Genomic DNA, 21,639 nt, shown 5'->3' with positions numbered 1-21,639 from the left:
GACAAGATGCTAATATTAGAAGTATTAGAACGATACCTCATCCTTATTGTCATTAAGTTGATATCTATTGACTTGACTTGATATCTATTTCTACAACATGGAACTCGACTCAGACCTCAACTCAGACCTGTTAAACTGTAAAGTCAGCTCAGACTGTACAGTACATGTGGCTGCTAATGCAACCGCTGCGGATCATTACTGATCAATGACGATTACGCTAATATGAGAAAAGGCTTGTTTTTGTTTTTTTTTTCCCCAGGCGTGAACTTTTGGTGGTTACACTGAGATAATTGGAAGTGAGTCTCATAAGAACACTGTGATCCAGAGTCAGAATGACCTGTGACTTTCAGCACCACTGTGACCTGCAAGCAACTCAGCAAACACAGAGCCCGGGAAAAAAGAAGGAAGATGTTATTCTTAAGTCCATGTTGGAAAGTGAGATACTTTAATTTTAAACTAAGTGCATTCTTTCAGACAGAGTATTTATGTGTACTTTATTTATGTGTTTCAGAAATAGAGAGTTTCTGGTAAGGCGTGTTTGTCATGTCTCCATAAGCAGAACATTATCTCTTGTTTAAAGGAGTTATTAGAACAAAGAGATCTTGTTCGTGTTCCTCAACTGAACAAGACATCCATTGTTTTTTTACTCTGAGATTCCAGCTCTACACATTACTGTATATTCTCAGAAGCAGTGTTTTTTACCCAATTAATGCAATTTCCCATAGAAAAAATGCTTGACAGAATTAAACAATTGACAAATGACAATTGTGGCCTGAATTATTATTGAGTATTACATTGGGATTTATTTAAAAGCGATTAATGTATAAAATACCAACGTCTTATTTCTCCTGACTCATTTCCATTTAGCATAAATCATACATGTTGGAGGCAAGTGTACGCTGGTAGAATTTGTATGGGATCACATGCAACAATGTTCTATTGACTGTTGACTACATTTGCATGCAAAGCGCTGTCTCCAACTACTAGTGTACAAAAATGGATTACGAGAAGTGGTACACACGAACGATAAATGAAGCCCTTTGTGTTTGAATGGAACGATGACGGCTTGTCCTTCGAGGACAAGAGTATAAATAATCTGCATTTCAAATGAGATGTTTTCTTCCTTTTCTCTAAACCCCAGAAGCCTCTAAATGAACAACACTTTTGTTCTTTTGTTCACCTGCAAGGTTACAGTCGAACATATGATATATATACATATATATATACACACTTATATATTTACTCTATCTTTCTATGCATGCGTAGACAGACGGACAGACAGACAGATAGATAGATAGACAGACGGACAGACGGACAGACGGACAGAGACAGATAGATCTCCCCTTTCAATCATTTATGAGACAGAACTTTTAAACAAGTTTTCCTTCAAGTTAAAAAATGTGATGTTACAGATCGTATGTGCATGCATAAGTAATCAAACTGAGAGTTATGACTGATTTGTGAATCATTGATCAGTTAAAATGGCAGAGTTCAGCTTTGATCTCATTCTTCAGATAAAAAAAGAACTACAGCTCTTCATCTCCTTCAGTCTTGCATGAAAAACCAAACAGTCTGCCTTCATTTGACTTTCCAGAACATCCCAGTTTGATTTATCAATTATATATTACAGAGTATTTTTTAGAACATTAATGTATAAATGAGCAAAGGCATGAGTGCTGAGCTAGAGAAATTACAAAGACACTGACCAACCGAAGCCTTCAGAATAATCTGAGTCTATACATTAGAGGCAGCCTTTTTATAGCACTGAGTGGAAAGCTGACTCTGACGACCTTTATTGTCTATTGAAATGGATTGAAAAAGCAAGTCTTTTGTGTGCTTGTGTGTGGATGGGGCACAGTTCTATGATCTATGTCTCAGCTGCAAGTGTGCTGCACGGCAGCAAACCGCACTTATGAGCGGAGCTTGTAATTCGCCGCCTAATGTGGATAATTAGTCTAAATTCATGGAGTGCTTGATTCCACTGACAGCTACGCAGAATGTTTGACGAAGGCTCCAAAGTAGCCGCATCAGTCACAGGCGAACGGAAATGCATTTAATCGAGGGCCTCGTCATGTTTTATTCAATCACAGAGCAAAGCTCAATTAATCAGTTTCTGCAATTAAATTAAACATGTACATGCATAAAACATGGGAAGAAATATCAGGGGTGTTTAAATGCCGTGTGGCTCTCTCTGCTCGTGTCAACCCAAAGAGGGAGTCACATTCACAGGCATCTACAGGAAGCTCCTACTTCAGTGCTATGGAATTATTTCCTTTTTCCTTCTCACCATTGAGTGTGACAGAACGTGTTACAGTTCCTCTCAGTATGCACTGCTCCATGCACACCAACATCCAATGCATTTCTATAAATGTCAAAAGCTGTGTGTTTTTTCCAGGTCTGCCTGACCCCCTAATATTTATTCAGCTCATCGACACTCTGTCCAATCATTTCTTATTGCTTCATTGCAGATAGAGCCTCTCGGTGTGTCAAGTCTCATTGGCTGCCGCTTACCATATCTCTCGCTACATGTAATATTGCTTTTCGCTTTCCATCAAGTGTACGCAGAGCCTGAGCTCAGATATATAGTGACATTTCACAGTGCTGCACGGGGTTTGTTTGTGTCTCTTAGTGCCTGAGTCATTCCCAGGGCCTGATTTGTATACATAGCACCACAGTCGGTGTGATCAAAGCTCTTTCACATGTAAGACAAATTTGCATTTGGATTCATACTCCTGCCAACATAATTTATGCCTCTGTGGTCAGATAGCGGCTTTTAGATACATGTTGACATTTGCCCTGTATCCAATAGTAAGGCTTTGGTGGAAAAGGTTGTGTCAAATGGATTTAATACAAACAGAACAGGCAGGATCAAAGTGTCATGGATGTCTGTGCGTATCACTAACAACTAGAGGCGACCTGTCAAGGCAAAAAAAGAGGGATAACATTTATTCAACACCAAAAGTATGTTATTGCAAAATTCACATTTCTAAATAAATGTACTTTTACTGATTACCCTTAGGTATTTAATAAGGTAATGCAGAGAATCAAACTGTTGATGTTTCCATACTTTATCCATCCAACACAATGCCTCAAATAAATCAATAAAAAAGTATAATAATTAAATGTTTAATAATTATTAAAAAATATAATAAATTTGTTAGAATTAGTACCTTGATTGTTTTGATGGCCTGTGTTGTTTAGTTCATTGTATTTGTCTAAACAAAAAGCACAACATCGTTTCCATACATGACCACATTAACTGCGCTGGCCCCTTAAGACAGTGGTGCTGGGATGGTAAAGTCAGAAAGATTATACGATACGAAAAACGGATATTTGATTAGTGTGACTTCAAATTAAAACCCTAAATAATTAAAGAACAATCGAATCTATGCGCTCAACAATTTAATACTAGGTATATTCTAAGAGTGTTAATATAGAATTACTTTGATAGTTAAATTACGAAAAAAGTAAAAAATAAAATAAAGAAAGGGTATATGCAAACATTGGAGTTTACTGTCAGTATGAGCACAGATTAGATTCGTCCGTTGTAAAGTGAAGTTAGTACAATGAATCCAGACAAAACAGTGATTCAAAGTTGTTGTATGTTGTAATGAGTGGGGGGGGGGGGGGGGTGGGGGGGGGGGGGGGGTGGGGGGGGGGGGGGGGTGGGGGGGGGGGGGGGGGGGGTGGGGGGGGGGGGGGGTGGGGGGGGGGGGGGGTGGGGGGGGGGGGGGGTGGGGGGGGGGGGGGGGGTGGGGGGGGGGGGGGGTGGGGGGGGGGGGGGGTGGGGGGGGGGGGGGGGTGGGGGGGGGGGGGGGGGGATGGATGTAATATTTACAAGACATTTGTACATATCTGTGAAACAGAGTTATTTATAATAATATAAAACATAAAGATGAAAAATGACAGCTCCAGTTCTGATTGGATCAAGTGCGTGTTTTGAATTCCGACATGTCATTATATCCTGCTGTGCAATTGTTACGTTAGAGAAAGTAGCTCTTATTTTGAAGTTCAGACCGGATGTTGTTGCAGCCACTATAGCAACTTTACGGCAGCCTGTGTCGGCTCTGGGACCGTGTTTTTTCATGGGGTTGTAGTTACTCAGTGTTGGTAGTGGCGCAGCGAAACGGAGCTGCGTCTTAGTGCTGTGAATGTTCAAGCTCTTAATTTTAATTGCACGGACTTTTGGCATCACTGAGTGATGACTTTACACACTTTTGGAACGACTCACTCCGACAGCATCCTATGCTTGTAAAAGCCCTTGGTTTTTAAGCTGCAGAAAGCAGGACGCGCAGATCGGGCACTGCCTGCCACTCACGGCCGCATCTCCCATCACCAGCCTCGGCTTGCATCTCTCGGAGTAGTCGCCCCATTCGGAGCGTTTAGGCAGGAAAAAGTGTTTGTGGGATTTCGAACTTTTGATAAAAATGCACCGCTGCTGAGATGCTGCCTGTGGAGTTTGATGCAGTCTGTGGAGATTTCACCCCATAGGCTGGAAGTCGCTGGTGCGTCCTGCTGGAGTATATGTTTGTCTATTAGTGAGCTGCTGCCACTGCTGCTGCTGCTGGACAGCTCATCTCTCAGACTCTGATTTATTTCTAAAACCGATCACAGCTTATTCACCTATGAAAAGCCTCAGTGGATGATGGAGTTCCGCCCGACCCTGGTTGTCCTGTTGCTTTTGTTTGCACTCAGAAGTTTGGCATATGGTAAGTTCTAAGTGGCATGCGTCTGTGCTTTTTTTGCGGAGTATTTATTTGCACACATGGAGCCTCTGTCCTCTGGAGCAGTGGCTCCGACGCGAAGTGTGTCAAGTTCCAAAGGTTGTAAAATAGGTTGTAGTGGTAAGCAGTTTTTGACAAACAGGCAAACCAGACCACATAAACTCGGGATATGCAAAACATTGCTTTAATTCCAAGTCTAATCCTCCTGAAAGATGTCAGTTAGAGACTGCTTAAGCCAGCAGTTAGTAGAGTGGCCCATATGCAGCTTTTCTCTGTCTTTCCCATGAGGCCCTGAATTCACCCCAGCACCTGCCCCCAACAGAAATGTACCTCCATTTATCTCTATTACAGGGCCTATAAGGTGAAGACGTAACCTCTGCTCTATTCAGCTGTAAAGCAGGAGCAGTGCCACTTCCTCAGCCCCAATTCACAGCTGTAGTGCCTTGTAAAGTGAGGTGGGGAGTTTGTTTCCTCCTCTGTGACAACAATGATAAAACATGTATGAATTCCTCTTGCTGTGCTGTCTTTGCCTTAAAGCTTTGTCCAGATGCTGGCGCGTTAGATGTTACTGTTCCATTCCCTTCTGATTACGCTCTGGTGGTGTGCTGTGCAGACCTGGGGGCTCCACATATACCAGTAAAACACTGGAAATATAAAAACTGATGTAAAATACAAGATTTGTATCCAGTACTACACAGCTTACTGTCCTTGAGTTTAGCCTCCACGAAATCCCCACATACACCTCAGATGGAGCAAATTGGCCTTTGTTGTTAAGCTGCTTTTCTGAGAACTCTGTAGTCAAATCATTTCCATACTGTGCCTTTAGTTGTGGTTCTTCTTACACTGGACTATGGGGAGGAAAATAATCCAGTCTAAGTATTGGGACTAGTTGTCTAATGAGACTAGTTGCTGCAACCAGAGATCCTCCATCAATCACTCATATACGATAGCATGGCTAAATTGCTACATTGTCAGCATACTTACAAAGGGATTTTTTCCTCCTAAATTCAAGTTGGGTGTTATTTTATGTGACACTATGGATTGAGCCCCACTTCCTCTGCACCTCCATTTTTACAAGGCTGTAAACAGTGGAACCCCATGTATGTGAAGACAGCAGTGCTCCTGCACATGCTGCCCTGGGACTGCAGGCACTGCAAAAATGCCTCTTATTAGTTCTGATTTTTAACAAGATATTTTCAGCTTCTATTACTGTTTTGCTATTTCATTTTCAACAGTTCATATTTGACTCTGGTGCTAGTTTGCATGAGCACTATTTATGATATGGGGAACATGGGCTCCAAATCTTCAAAAGCGTTGTGACAAGTACACACGTAAAATAACCTCTGTTTGAGGAGTCAACCTCACTGCACTGGGTGACTGAACACATGGTCGAAACCTCTTGTAAGGAGCCAGAGTCGTGTTTCAGTGTGTGCTGTCAGTCATCTCTGTCACCATCAGTCAACACAGCCGTTCGCTGCAGCTCTTGCACTGCAACCGTCAGTGCACCATGTGTTTGCCTTTCTCTGTGTTTAAGTGACTGGATGGCAGAGCTTTGACAACACTCACCTCGTTGTCTCCTGAATGTCCCCAAACAGACCATTCTCCAGATCAAACAGCCCGGGGCAAATCTTGATACCCACGCTGTAATTGCAGTGTTTGCATACCACTCCATTTCTTTCAGCGGAGGAGCTGATGTGGCTGGAACAAGACAAACGCAATATTGTTCTGAGCCCTTTACTCCGGTTACTGTCAGTTGTGTGATTTCACAGGAACTGCTGTAGACATGTGTCATCCTCACTGGAGGTTTTAGGTGACATTAAATGAACAAGTCGAAGACAGTTTGTCAGTTTTAGCTGCAGCTGGGATCATATGTGAGACATTCTGTTAAAGTTTAACTTATCAATGTTGTTAGGAATTAACAACAGAATCCCTACACTCCTGCAGTATAATACAGTGGACAATGTCCCTGTTACTCCGCAGAGCTTGTCAGTGGTCCTATTGTCAGCAGGTTTAATGAGTGACTATCACGTTGGTGCGAGGCATGTTGTGTAGAAACAGTTGACAGGAAGTCGTTTCAAGTTAGCTTGTGTTGATGGTATCTTTTCTCTTTTGATCATTAAATTATTATTTTTTACTATTTTTTATTCAGGAAAATTTTAATTATCAGTTGCTGCACCTCTTAAAAACCCACAGTTCGGCAACTATTGGAATTTGGTTATGATTAGGCATCGGATAATTAAATATTTATTTTGGCTCCTTGGTGATGTTTAAAGACACCGAGGTATGCTGCTATTTTCACATTTGATTTGTCTTTTTTATCGGCTACAACAGTACATTAAATTCTTGTTTTTAATATTTATTGAATTTTGCAAACTCAAATGCTCACTCTTTAAAAAAACAACAGCAAAACCCAGAGGTGATTCAGTTTGCAAAGCATGAATTTCTTATGTAAAGGGTTGAGAGAAATCTTTAAATGTCTGAGTGTTACATTTCTAATTCACAAAAACATATCATCCTATGTATGTCCCATAATTGGCTAACTGAATGTAGACAGTCAATACAATGTCACATATTGATATTATTTTCACCTGTGTGTATGGTCAGTTCAAACAAATATTTATTCCTATTATTAACTATTTTAAAAGAGACTGTTCGGCCATTGATTTTATTTTCAAAGTCATTATTTCATTTTTGGATATGACTGTATCATTGTATCTTTGTTATGATGGATGATTAATAGTAAGTTAATATTCAGTGTACAAGCTTTTGTACACAGATATTGGCTTATTGACAATATGTCTGCAGTGGAAAAGAAGACGAAAGAAAGTACTGCCATTCTTCAGAGAACAAACACACTGGCTCACTGAATACATTTCATGGTCCCCCACCTGTTTGTCCATCTGTTCTTTACACATCAATTGGAATACCAATAGCATAGCTAGCTCAAATGGTACATGTACATGCGCTGTAGCTCATGAAAACCACTGTCATGCACAAAAATCTAATTCACACCAACAGAACTTCACAAGAATGTGAAAATAAGGCAAGGCTCAAAACATCCACTTCCTGTCATCACTAAACGAACAGTGTTAATCATGAGTTCCACTCACCTTTGGTGGCTCATTATCTGTTCCTGATTTTGAATTTATTTTTCCCTCTTCCCATACAACTGCTGGTCTCCTAAATTTAGAAAGTCGTGACAAAAAGTGTGGGTTGAGCAGACATTCGTTATGCTTGTTACAAAACCAGCACACAGTGCAAACAACAGAATTCCGGGTCCTGTGTTTTAATTACAGAAAGTTTGATGACACCTCATAATGCACAATAAACAGGTTGCACTGTATTTGCAATCTGCTGTAGTAATTAAAAGAAACCAACAATCAAACAAGCCATCGTCAACCACAGGGTAGTTTCACTCCATCTGCAAACCACTTCTCTTAATGACAGTGCCTAATATCAGTGTGCATTCCCACCACTGAGAGCCAAAATAAACACACACTGGGGAACCAGAGACCTCACTATCAGGCATCAAAGACTGAGACTAAACTGAGCAGGATCTCTACTTAACTGTAGGCGCTGACAGGACAAGTCAGCTATCCCCTCTCCTTAAATGTCTCAAGTGCGACTGCCTGAGGGGCCCCCTCAAAATACTGCCTGGACTCCCCACCTCAGGCTGTAGACAGATGGATGAATCCTAACATTGGTCTCAGTGGGTATTAGGAGGTCTGTTCTCTTCACTGCTGGCTGTAATTATATTATTACATTATAATGTTAAACTGGAAACTGGAAGTGAATCACAGATGGGCGCCTCTATTGTATTTTTTACTGCCCACATTATATATCTGCTATACTGGAGTACAGTGGGTCAACAGGATGTGCATGTTGTAATACTGTAATACTTTTTCAAATTAATGTGCCGCCATTTAGTGGCATCAGCAAAAATTACCATACCTTTTTTTCCAGTTTTCCAGGTCTGTTCTAAAGTGAGTTCACATTTGATATTTGATGCATCATTTGTCATATGGATGTGGAGGACTGTTTGGAATTCATGTGATACATCAGAATCAGAGACTGTTTATTTACCACCTGCAGGGAAATGGTGGCATTACACTTGCTAGAAATTGTAATATATATATATATATATAAACATTGATTATAGCTGATATTTCAGCTAAAACTAGAATAAACCAAACCAGCAACAAACAAAAATAACCCAATAAATTCAACCTATAATTCAGCCATTTAATGAATTATAAATGACCAGATGTTTACCAAGATGTTCCCACAAAAAGGTTTTCTCGAGTATAAACAGAACCGACTGTGGAACAATACATGATTTATGACACTTGAAAACAATAGAAATAGAGTACACAGCTAATGTACTCTAGGTACTGTGGGGTTAATGTTTTAATGTCTCCTGTTACTCTTTTATTAGAAGAATGAACCTGTATTCAATGTCTCTACATGCAGTTATTGTATGTCTGCATTTGTAGTGTACAGAGCTGACTCTACACAAGTGGAACATCCTGGTAATTTACCAGCAGCCAAACTCAGTCTGCTGTCTTTTCACATTCTCAGCATCCATCAAGCATATGGTTTTCATCAACTTTCACTCCGGAGACAGTTGGTCACGTCTTTATGTTTACTTGGTTTTCATGATCCGCAGACTTCTCTGAAGTGCAGTTTGAGGCACAACAGCAGTCTGCCGCCTGCACTGCCAAAAGCAAAAGCATAGCCCACACTGTTCTGCTGTCAGCGGGCTGTATGTGTAATATGCATATGTTTATGAGTGCCTGGTGCTTGAAAGCTCTGTGCGGGGAAAGAGGTAGCAGATAATGGCTCATTTTTGTCGCTGGAGTATCAAGGTGACGTGGGAGGGGGATATGGTGGTGGTGATGGGCTTTGACAGCTTCTGTGGACAATAATGTTTCTTGTCAGCTTTGACAGGGACAGCTCTTTTTAAACAGTGACAGTCACTGGGCACCTGTTATTTTTTGACGTGAGTGTGGGTAAACAAAAAGTGACACGGGAATGGAAGGTAGTTAGTGTCCTCCTGGCTATTAGTCTGTATAGCAACGCTTCTGTTTTGATTACTGATGATTAACACACGAAAAACCCTGAAAGTAATCACTAATTACAGAAGGCTGACTCAGTTGGCACGGCAGTCTGAGTTTCTCTTTCTATTAGGGCAGAAAATCTAAAGCTTTCCAGCATATTCACTGGAGTGACAGGTGGAATAAGGGTGCATGGTTAATAGTGGAGGTCAGATAGCCGGTATTTGTGAGGATCATTTATATTTTATAGTTTTAATAATATAACCATAATATGATTGTAGAAATATGGGTATAAATACCTGTGTCTTTAACTCAGTAAAGCAAATTTCTCTACATTTCTTGTTTACTGAAACATAATGACACGTCACCACACCCTCCTTGTTTTTCAAATCTTCTTCTACCTCATGTTGTTACCCCCTGTTCTTTTCCATCCCCGGTGTCAGCAGCGTATCATTCTGACATTTAATCAATATAATTGTATATTTAGCTCAAGAGATCAATGATGCATCATAATTGCTCAGTTGACACCAATGGTCCATCCTCTGTGGTCCGGCTAAAAATGTCCCACCTTATGTAGATCAGTTATATCAAACCTAAGACTCCACTCAGTTTTCACACCACCATTTTAACCATAACCACCATTTCTAATTCTTCACCACATTTATGTATTCAGAAGGTCAGGAAATCCATGACTCGGTTGTTCCTCCTCTTGTGGTCAGACAGATAGGAACAGAATGCTTCTTGGCTGTGTGCATCTAATAGGCACCAATTTTGAAATATGCTGCAGAGGGACAGGAAATCTGCGGCATTTCCCCTTAGCTCTGCTAGGAGGCCACCCACAACCGGTAGTGTGCCCAGGCTTGGCCTTCAGCAGAACAGCATAAACCACCAGTGATTAGTGATAAGAAACAGCCCAGCTATTAAGATTTCATGATTTTAATGGTCTTGCCTTTTTTTGGTGTTTGCTCTCATTTGAAGACTCAACTCTTCCCTCCCTTCCTCCAGTGCTTGCAGTGAAATCAATAATAAAAAAAAAGGTCCTTGCTGTTCTCTTGTTGTTCTAAATCCCCTTCCCCCTCAAAGAAGTCAGTGGAGAAAAATCAATGAATGTTGCTTGCGAGTCACTGGAACCCAAACATACCAGTCTTGGAAAGATTTGTGAAAATTCTAAGGGACTTGGATTAGTTGAGCATCCAAACCTCAAGATATGTAGCTGTCAGCCAGTTATGTTCAATAGTAAATGTTTGTTGATTTAGTCGGACCATTATCCACATTGTCGATATAGAATAATATTAATGACTTGGAGCAAAATGTAACACAGAATAAAGGAAATTTATAAAAAGTCAAACAAACCAATAAAATACCAAGTTATTTTATTATCCCCACTGTCTTGCATCCCCTCTGACTTCCTTCTGTTCATTCAGCTATATCAAAGACTAATCATTTTCTAGCCTTTGTTTTACAAAATGAAGTATGTTTTTTGCAAAAAAAAAAAAAAAAAAAAAAAGGTGTTATCCCAGTGGACCTGAAAAGGCAGCAGCATTTGCTCGCTATCTACAACGAGTTGCTCAAGTCTTGTCAGCTCGCCCAGACATCCAGCCAAAACACATTTTGGCTGCTTTTCCAGAGCAAGAGGCCATACTCAGAGGAGTACTAAAAAGACCTGTTAGTTGAAAGGGTAGTTCTTCGGCTCTGGTCGGGGAGTATGAAACCTTTGGCTCTCCATGTCTCTGCTTCTTGAAAGGAACTGAAAGAAGCAGCTACCACTTCTTCTCAAGAGGCAGTGCACTGCCTCAAGGGAAATGTGATAAAAACTCCCAATTTCCTCCTTCAAAGTTTACCCTGCCCATTTAGATGCTTAGGAGGAACATAAGCTCAATTAAGGAGACCGTCTTTTCACGGCTGGCACTTTGTATTCTCATGCAAGTGCATCATGTTGATGTCCCCACAGGGTCAAAGAGTAGGAGGCAGCAGTGAAAGCTTCCAGCCCCCTTCCTTCACCCTCTGCCAATTAACTTTGAATGCACATTTGCAAATCAATTCCTGTGGCTTTGGTGCAAATCAAGACTGAAGGAGGAGGAGGAGGCAACCAAGCAGTAAAACAAGTTCTGAAGAATTGGAGACGGGGGAAGAATAGGAATGGGAATGTTGTTGAATTTTATTTGACTGTCATTTTCCTCCACCCCCTTAGCCCTTTCTCTGTCCCTACTCTAAAGATTATAAATCTCCCTCTGTTCTCCAGTGGCAGGTAGTTTTATTACTGCGATGGAATTTTGGTTAAAAAGAGATTTTTCTCAGCCATTAACATCGTTGTCTTTTCAAAGCGCTGGGAGGGGAGGGCGGTTATCTCAGCATTGACTGAGGGCTAGCTCAGCTATGCCGAGGATGGCTTCATTTTTACACCGCAACTCACCACAAGATGATAAGAGCAGGGGCGTTTGATATATTTCATTATTCTAAATGTACTTCCAAGTCATTCATGTTGGAATGAGAAGGCATTTTTCACTCTGTCTGGATGGATGACTTGATGGAGCTGAAGTGTCAGCTTTGGTTAATGTATTTTCACTGCATGGCTGTGGTTAAGTTAATATCAGGACTCTATGTATGATGGCCTAACACATTTGACTTTTGGCTTCCTCATTGTTTAATTTATTTTTAAACAATTGGTTAATGGGTCTTTTGATTGATTGTTGATTTTTGTTAAATTACTGGAAATGTCAATATTTGAGGGTATTTGTTAAGATTGTGTGTATAAGGAGCATCAACAAAGAAAGACTGAGTTGTGGCATCAGAAGCCATGACAATAGGATATTTGCATATAACTGAATATACCTACAAGGAGGGGCTCTTATTTATATTTAAATAGTACATTTATTTAACTAGCTTACTGGTAATCCAGGTTTGTTCCAGTCAAATTCTGTGAAATCCACTCCTGTCTTCTTGCCTTAAAAAGGGAATTGTTTGAGTGCATTGCCAAAGTTCACATTTTTAGCTTTTATTGTGTACTAACTTTTTTGAAAATAGGATTTGCATATGCGTTAACCAGCTGTTATCACATTGTTATTCATATTTACTTTGTATGTTTACCAAAACAGGGAAAGGTGACATACATGTAAAATCTGTAATCTCAAGGTCTTTGTTACATTACTTAATGTGTAACCGATGTCAGCAGTCAAATCTCCACATGCAGATGAGTTACTGACCCCATTGTTGCAGTATTTGAGTCCATGTCTTGCGAAGTACAGCGGCGTGACATATGTGAGACCTACTGGATGTTGCTCTGGTGGTTTAGGCCTTTCAGACAGGATGTAAATCTGCCCAGGAATAAAAGCCCACTTGTGCTGGTGGTGAAATAAGGCAGGATAGCAGCGGGGGGGCAGTGGCGGCGGCAGCTTCAGATCTACTGTAGATCTTTGGCAGTGCTCCTCTACTGCACTAGTTTTCTATAGGCAGAGCACACTGAGCCACTTGTTGTTGTACAGGGGGAAAAAGGCTCTGCCTCAGCACTTTGCCACCGTCCATTACTGAAAGGACACTTCAACGGGAATTTGCACTCCCTGTGGCGGCTTTGTTCCAATTCCAACTATTTGTCTTTGTGTGCTTTTATCTCCTGCACTATTTCTCTGTCACACTTTTAGTTTTACTTTCCTTTTCCTCCTTCTCCCTCCGTTTAAGGCCACTTTGAAGTTGTTGCAATGTAATAAACTGTATATATGTCCTCATTTAAAATTTTAAACAAAAGGCGGAGTGCTCCGTTCACGTCTTTGACTCTGTGGTGTAACTCATTAGGCAGGCGGGAAGTACTGATATTCTGTCTGCTGGTAAGGATCAATTTTCTAATTATACAGCCAGAGGAGTCAAAGTGTGTGGATTTAGAAAGTTCTGTTTTTTTAACCAAAGCAGGAACGATTGATTGCTAATGTGAAAGAAACTTCAGCACGTATTTATCACAGTGTTAATAAGAGATATCTACATCTTCTGCATTTACACTGCATTCAGCTTAAACAGTCATTTACAGCAAATACTGCATAAATAACAGTCCATCATTCTACCCCTTAATGAACCACAAAGTTAAAAAGGAACATATGTTTAAACACTAATTATGCACCAGGCATAAAAATACATTATCCTTAGTGGTCCACCAATGTAACATCCACTGTTTATAGCAATTATTGCAGTATCTTTTGCCTTTAAATGCTGCAGGTGATGGTTAATTATAGTGAGCTTCAAACATATATAGGCTCAAAATATAGGTGAGAATCTATATTGCCTTTCAGGGTCTGTGTTCATGGCCCCAGAAGCTACACAGCAGCCTATATGATAATCAAGTTCGGTCTATGTGATGCACTCAGTGTCTTTCCGAGGGCCAGTCTGTGGCCAGTATAAGTTTGGGAGTTTGCTTTTCACCATTACAAATACTCCCCCTTTGGGAACCAGTTGCCACTGACTTCATCATTCAACTTTGTTTTCAGGTGACTTTAAATTATCTAGAGACTTATCTACCTACCTGTAGTGTTCTGGAAGTTTGGTAAATATTTCTCATGTCAGTCACGTTCAGACCGTGAGTCAAAGTTTTACCCACACACTCTTTAGACTCAACAACTTTACAGAGCAATGTTTCTGGATGCACCGTTACACAGTTATAATGGTTCTTTGAGCAGTCAGATGTAACAAATCAGAATTAAATAGATGACTGACAGCCGTTGTGTCGACAGAGTAAATCACTGAGAGTGAATTCCTTAAGTACACCTCAGCTCTTCCCAGGGTTAGAGTGTAAATCATCTTCTCTGCACATACGCCGTTCTTGTCAAACAGATTCAGACTCACGGCCTGGACTCCCACAGCCTCCCTGTGGTTTCATTAGCTCACACATGGCTGGGAGAGGTCCTGCCATGCGGCTGTAGTACACTATGGACAGGAGCTAATAGGTCCTCAGAGGGTCCAGACTTTCCTATTAGGCACATTTTTTAAGACTTGAGCTGATAACCCAATTTCCGTTTGTCTTCTTGCACCTCGCCCTTATCTTCTTGAGCTGCGGCACTGGGGAATACTCTTCAATTCGGCTTAGAAATGCACACATCCTTGAGATGTGCAGCAATGAAGTCAGAGGTATACTGTATATTGAGATGTGCAGCAATGAAGTCAGAGGCCTGTCAACGTACCGCTGTGCTGGTTTGACAGTATACAGATGGCAAATATGCAAATAGCACCTTGGTAGTGACCAGTGCAGATTAGAAAGCGTGTGACACAAAATTTAACCTAAAAATACTTCATTTTCAGTGATATGTTAAAAAAATTAACAATGGCCTACTGACAAATGCGCCAGTGACAAATTCCTGATTGGTATACTATAGCACAGAGCTTTGCAATTATATACTACTGAGGATAATACTGCTTAGAAATACAAAGTACTGTGTATTCACTGATAGAACTGCATAGAACTTAAATTAAAATAATGTACAATGATACAAAGACATGTACAGTAAGGTATACAGTTGAACTAGTGCAACTGGGGCAGTTTCAGAGAACGTATCACTAAATATCATTCTTCAAAGTCATCGAAAGAAATAGAATTATCCCTTTAATATAGTTTGGTTTTAAATCTATAACAATTTTATGTTTGAAGCTGTAGATCAAAGTGAATACAGTTTACATTGATCAAATCCGTTGTACATACACCAGCAGAGGAAATGGCCTCTTGAAAAGCAGTTAATGTTTATTTGTTTGAGGTACACAAACACAGTATCATGCTAGAATGTGCAGCTAAGTAAAGCAACACTTGGAGTTCAGTTCAACAGTGCTATCTTCTCTCCTCAGACAGGTGTCAAAAAAAGGTTCTGCTGCTGAGGTGTGATTTATTAGGACTATATTATGTGCTTGAATTTCTTTTTACATAAAATGTGTTTTCCCAGTATGCAGTCACATTTGCCTAATGTTTGTCACATTCACAAACCACATTAGAGATGACATTTTTATATGTGGAATCATCAGCACAGAATTACATATTGTAATATGTACAAGAATCACTTTTTTGAGGATATAAGAGTGATAACCAGGAATGGATCCAGTAATGCTTTTTGGCGAGTGAACTAGTGTACGGTCTTAGATTAGAGTATATCTGGTTACATTTTTGATGCTTTAAGTGTATAGATGTCAGGTACCAGACTAGACACCATTTTCCTCTGACTCGATACAACTTCAAAGCCTCAAAACCATTTCCTTTTATTTCATTTTTGTGTGTATTAATGCCTGAGAGCAGGGCCATCAGACTGCTTTATATTCCCATCAGCAGATCACTGCCGTTATTACCTTCCAAAAGTTTTTTGTCACCTGGCAGACAAAACTTTTAAAAGCTTTTCTAATCATGGGAGTGCGAACCTCTGATCTCTTTTTCAAGCCCTAGCAGTACAGAGTTATGCATCCACAAGAGTCATTCTGTTCCATATCGGAATTAATCTACAACAGTACTCCCACAGCTGAAAACTTCAATCCAAATATATGTCTATCTGTCTGCCAAACATTGAGCCAACACTTTGCACTCCACCTGAAAGTGGCATAAAATTTTGATTTACACAAGAACAAGATGGAGCCTTTTTCAACAGCATCAGAAGGAAACGTAGAGTGATATGAAGCAGAGACTAGAACACCTTTATCCCCTGCTGTGACTCTGACAACCCTCAGTTGCATAACAAAAGTGGCAGTGTGACAGTGAAACAGGGATTTAGTATAAAAATATACACACTGTACTGATGGAGTCAGGAGAAGAAAAAAAACCATCCACAATAGCTATCTGCACAGTCATTAAAGTCACTGCAATCATAAATATAACAAACACTGTTTTTTATAGAACGTTCTTTTTAGATGCACTTTCCTGTTGTCGTGTTTTCTTCTTCTGCCCCTCAGGGAACCGCTCACTCGTCTGGTGGTACTGAATTTGTTTTACTGCTTTTCATGCATAATCGTGGTGGCAAACAGCCTGTCAGTCAAATTGATGGAGGTAGCAGAAAGGAACGGTGTTGTGGAAGGAATTTTATTTCAAGGTTGTCTTTACAAGAAAGAAGAAAAACAGCATATTGATGGGACATATTATTTCTATAGGTGGATTCCTCATTTAGAATGCGTTTTACATTGTCACACGTTTACACTTGGAGCTCATGTGGAAAGGGAGGTGTATTTAAATTTAGTTATGCACAGCTTTCCAAAAAAACCAAAAACAGGCTAATTGGCATTTAGATGTAAACTGAAAGTATATTGGTTCTTTAAATTTAACCCATCCAATAACAAACTTGATTCTCTTTCAGCTGACCACAGGCAGTAGTCAACAACAATTTTCCTCTACTGAAGATTTGCCACTTTATTTGAGACAAGCTACATTTTTTACCTGAGTTGCCTCCTTATCGGTTGCATCCTATGAATAAATAAATCTGCTTCATTTTTTACTGCATTCCATTTCTTTCTTGAAGAAGCCAAAACACTGTTAACATTTTGTGTCTGCGTGCAAAGAAAGAATGTATTTCCTCCAGCCCATTAATGTAAAAATAACATATAAAGTAATATTATCTTTAGCATCAGATTAACAGATTTAAAAACTAAAACATTAACATTTTCCTTGTCCTGTTTTTCCCTCTGTAGGATCCAGACCCAGGTTAGAAGATGCTCCTCCCAGAATCATAGAACATCCGTCCGATCTGATCGTGTCCAAAGGCGAACCGGCTACGCTTAATTGTAAGGCTGAAGGACGGCCAGCTCCAGTGGTGGAATGGTACAAAGACGGTGAACGTGTTGAGACAGATCGAGAAGACCCCCGCTCCCACCGAATGCTCCTGCCCAGCGGCTCGCTGTTTTTCCTGCGAATCGTACATGGAAGGAGAAGCAAGCCCGATGAAGGCGTGTATGTGTGTGTGGCCCGCAACTACCTGGGCGAGGCAGTCAGTCGCAATGCATCGCTGGAAGTGGCAAGTAAGTGTCCTTGAGTTTGATGCCTGTTGAGGACAGTCCCTGTTGGACCATAAGTTCTATTGGGCAGACTTGGTTCTAAAGGCGGATAGTGTTACTACTGCGTTAGGCTGAAATACACAAATACATTTGTATTAATTTGTGGGTTAATATAAAATTCTTAAAAAATGTCCAGTGACCAGTTTTTATACGCAAATGTATATTTCTTTCTCTTTATCACAATTAATAAATCTGCCAAGATATTTAATGCCCAATATGGGCTTGTTTCTGTACAGGGCATATTAATATATGCCTCAGTGCATTCATTAGGCCTCAAGTATAGTTTTGCATAAATTAAACCGAATATGTGGAAGTAATTAGACTGACTGTTATTTGTATGCCAGACTTCACATGTGACAGGCCTACAGCTGAGTACATTTTGTATTTGCAGATTTATAGCTGTCATTTGTCATCAGAAATCCATAGAGATCATTACACACTGTGCTGTGATAAAACACTGCTCTGTGTAAAACAAAACAGGATGAGACGTGGGTAAATTCACAGATAGACATCACATATAATAGTGTTAGCCACACTATGAAAGCACAGGAGCATGCAGGCATTCGCAGGAGACTTTCTAGTTTCTGGTCTTATCAACCGCACCATCACACAGCTGAGTTCACATGAGACGCCACCTTTGACCTCAGTGTCAGATCTTCTGGCAGTTAGCACCCTGAGGTCACCTACACCTCTCTCCTCACCTCTCTAGTAATTCTCACTTCCCAACCTCCCACATTGCATCCTATTTGCTCCGACCGTGATGTGACCAGGCGTCTGTGGTCAGTCCTAGTTAATGTCAAGGATGACAGCTAGCACCGGCAAAAAAGATAACAACTGTCGCCACTGGACAGGACAGCTGGAAAACTTTGTTCCACGAAGGCAAAGATGCAACATCAGCGGCACACCAGCAGATGCTAGTTGGATTTTTTTTTTTTCAAATACCTCCTGATGTTATTTCACTGCAGAGCTACAGTATGTGTGGCATTTCACTGATATGCAGATAGGTCAGTTTATTTTTGCTGTTAGATTAAACAATATTTTTAGTGTGGGAAGATCATTAGATAGTGTAACTTTCTTTGACAGCGTAAGCATATTTTATTTCTGCAGGCTGTGTGTATGAATACTAATGGAGCTTTGTTTTGTCACACTGTGAGAAGAAAATCTGAAGCGTTCAGAAATGGATGAGATATTTAAAGGGATAACAAAGTATATGCTAATTTGCCAAGTCAGACAAACGCATTTCACTTCCATTCCCCTATTACCCGTCCCCTCTAAAAGGTGAAGCGATTCCAGAAATGTTTTAAAGCATTTACACAGTCCAGCTGAATGTGCTTTAAACCAGCACCAAGAAAGAGAAAACTGTGAAACTTGAGACTCCTGTCAGACACGTTTAGGCAAGGCGTCATATTTTCCTGAAAGTCTCCAGCCCTTAATTTAATAATGGGACAGAGTTTTCCCAGTCTGCTTCCCCAGACAAAACAGAAAATACAAACAATGTTCTTTCCCTCCAAAAAAAGACCTTAATAAATATATATATATATATATATTCAAAAAATCATCAAAACAACGTTCCATTGAGAGTTGTTGAGTTATTGTTTATTTTTCTCTAAATTCGACTTCTGCTCTGCAGTTCACAACAGAACATAAATAAATTCAGAAATCCCACTGATATTATCCGAAAAGGCCAACAGTTATTGTCAACAAACATTTTCTTTGTCTGTGATTTCCAGGACCCTTCTTCCTACCATATCTAAACAATCCTGACAACTTGGTTAACTTGTAAGTTCCAGGCTGTGTTTGCTTGACTTGATGCACTGACACTGATCCACCTCTTTCAGTGTTGTTAGCACCCTTGTGATATTTCTGTCGGTTTGCTGTACGTAGGTGACAAGACAGTCTGATCAGCGTGGTGGGCCAATACTGACAGGATCTCTGTGGTGAGGGTTGAGCTGGGTCATGTTTGCAGTCAAAGGCTTTGGTTTGTGTTCTCATGGCTCATGTCTTCAGGTCTGTAGGGTCGCACAGCTGATCATTTCTATTTATGTGTCCCGTTTTCTTCTGCTTTCTCTTGCCCTTGGGGAAGTGACATTCTCTGCAGCTGGCTGCAAAAACAGACAGGCAGAGGGACACAGTTTGATGAGGAACAGTTGTTCTCCTAGATAAGAATCCCTCATCCGCAGTGGTAAGGAAAAAAACTACAAGCCTCTGCCTTTCCCCGGCGTCTGCCTGCATGCGACTCAGCAAACAGACATTTGGAGTATTGCCTTTTGGAGTCAGAGTGTATGAAAAGGCAGAGGGAGGGAGAAGGGGAGAAAGAGAAAGATGGGTTATAAAGAAAAAAAAACAGTTGCCAAACTCAAGCCAGTTCCAGCTCCTGTCAGCACACAGCCTGGCTCCACCAGGACCGGAGGTGAGGCCATAGGCTCACAAACCCGCCGTGTGGCTGCCATGGGGTTCAGCACAGCAACAGAGAAGGCGTAAGATGACTTTTTGTGGCATGGTGTCACTTTGCTTCTCAGCTGGTGACTTGGCGCCAGTGGGGCAAATTGAGAGAGAGAGCTGTTTAGTGTATTGGTGTGTATATTTGGCAGTATGGTGAGAGCCAACACAGTGGGAAAACTGGAAGGTTTAACAGGTTTAACCCCTCGCAGTTCTATCACTGCAAGCTGAGATTCATTAGAAAAAGTCAATTTTCTGAAAAGGAAATGATGGTAGCAAAACTGCTGTGGTGTTAATCATAACTGAACTCAGTGTGTGTAGGAGAGGTCCAAGATAGAAAGCAGCCATTATATCTCAAGTTGAGATACCATATTGCTTAAAGAGGCTGGTCTGAACTACGGTATATCCAATGTTATAACGAAGCAGCACTTTTATTTATATTTATTGGCTGCTCAGTCACTTTAGTTGGTGTATAAATGTCCAAACTTTTTCTAAAACTGATGCTCCACCCCAAAATGTATTTTTCCCAGTTGAGAGTTTGTGAACTTAAAACATGAAGAGTGAAGTGGACATGTTTATCGATCGGTGCTGGTTAGAGACAGTTTGAAATGTTACATTGTGGTATGTTTGGTTTGGAGAAGTAGCTGGTTTCACACTTTTCTAACACTTCACTTCGAAACATTCCTGACATTTATAGTTGGTCTTCAGGAAACTCAAAATCGAATCATTCATCATTTCTGTTATGCTAACAAGCCTGATTTTACTTTACTACCACTGTTTTTTCTACATATATAAACTGAATACTGAATTTATATTTTCTTCTGTTTAGCAGTTAGTCTCCAGGCTGGTTTGTCCTGCGCCCTTTTGTCCTTTGTCTATACCCTCATCTAATCACATGTGGATTTAAAGCACATTTAAAAACATTTGAACCACTGTCACTGTTGTAACTTATAAACACAGCCCAACTATCGCTCCCTCAGCCTTGGATGTCAGCCATTGTTTAACCGTGAATTTCAAGGCCAGGGTGAATATCAGCTCTTTGATAATGTGCTGTGTCATTGTCTGCATTAGTGCAATAATTCTCAGTCAGCAGTGTGCTTCAGTTTTTGCACTGCAGACGTTTACTCACTGAGAGCGAGGCACTCAATAACTCATCAGGTGGGTTCTGCTTAGTTACCTCAGTAACAGTTTCCTCTTCTTATTAATGTCAATTCTGATAAATGGGTGTTTGATGAGTGAAGAGTGGCTCACTACCTTTAACTGCACTTCAGATAAAATGAGTGCTTCGTACTTAATAAAAACATTTTGGTTTTTTAATATTGCATTGTACAAACTGGAGAAGACAAACATCCTGTATTGGGGATGCATCCAACTGCTTCTCCTCACGGAGTCATTAAAAAAACATGACCTAAAAGTAGGTTCAATTA

At 40.4% G+C, this 21,639-nt stretch overlaps 1 protein-coding gene across 5 annotated transcripts in view; it reads left to right on the top strand.

Annotated features, from left to right (window-relative positions):
- robo3 (roundabout, axon guidance receptor, homolog 3 (Drosophila)) overlaps positions 1-21,639 on the top strand; it is a 189,914-nt gene that overhangs the window by 109,661 nt on the left and 58,614 nt on the right. For 4 of the 5 annotated variants that reach the window (XM_017041838.2, XM_008332477.3, XM_025065899.1 and 1 more), the window contains one exon: positions 17,411-17,737. In XM_017041838.2, the coding sequence (XP_016897327.1) occupies positions 17,411-17,737 (327 nt within the window). Of the gene's footprint in view, positions 1-4,061; positions 4,710-17,410; positions 17,738-21,639 lie in introns of those variants that run through there. The other variant, XM_008332476.3, reaches the window with a different exon arrangement.

The sequence above is a fragment of the Cynoglossus semilaevis genome, chromosome 19 (genome assembly GCF_000523025.1).
Source record: "Cynoglossus semilaevis isolate Cse_v1.0 chromosome 19, Cse_v1.0, whole genome shotgun sequence".
Taxonomy (NCBI): Eukaryota; Metazoa; Chordata; class Actinopteri; order Pleuronectiformes; family Cynoglossidae; genus Cynoglossus; species Cynoglossus semilaevis.
The sequence above is the reverse complement of the archived record's forward strand: the minus strand, read 5'-3'. Positions and strand labels throughout refer to the sequence as shown.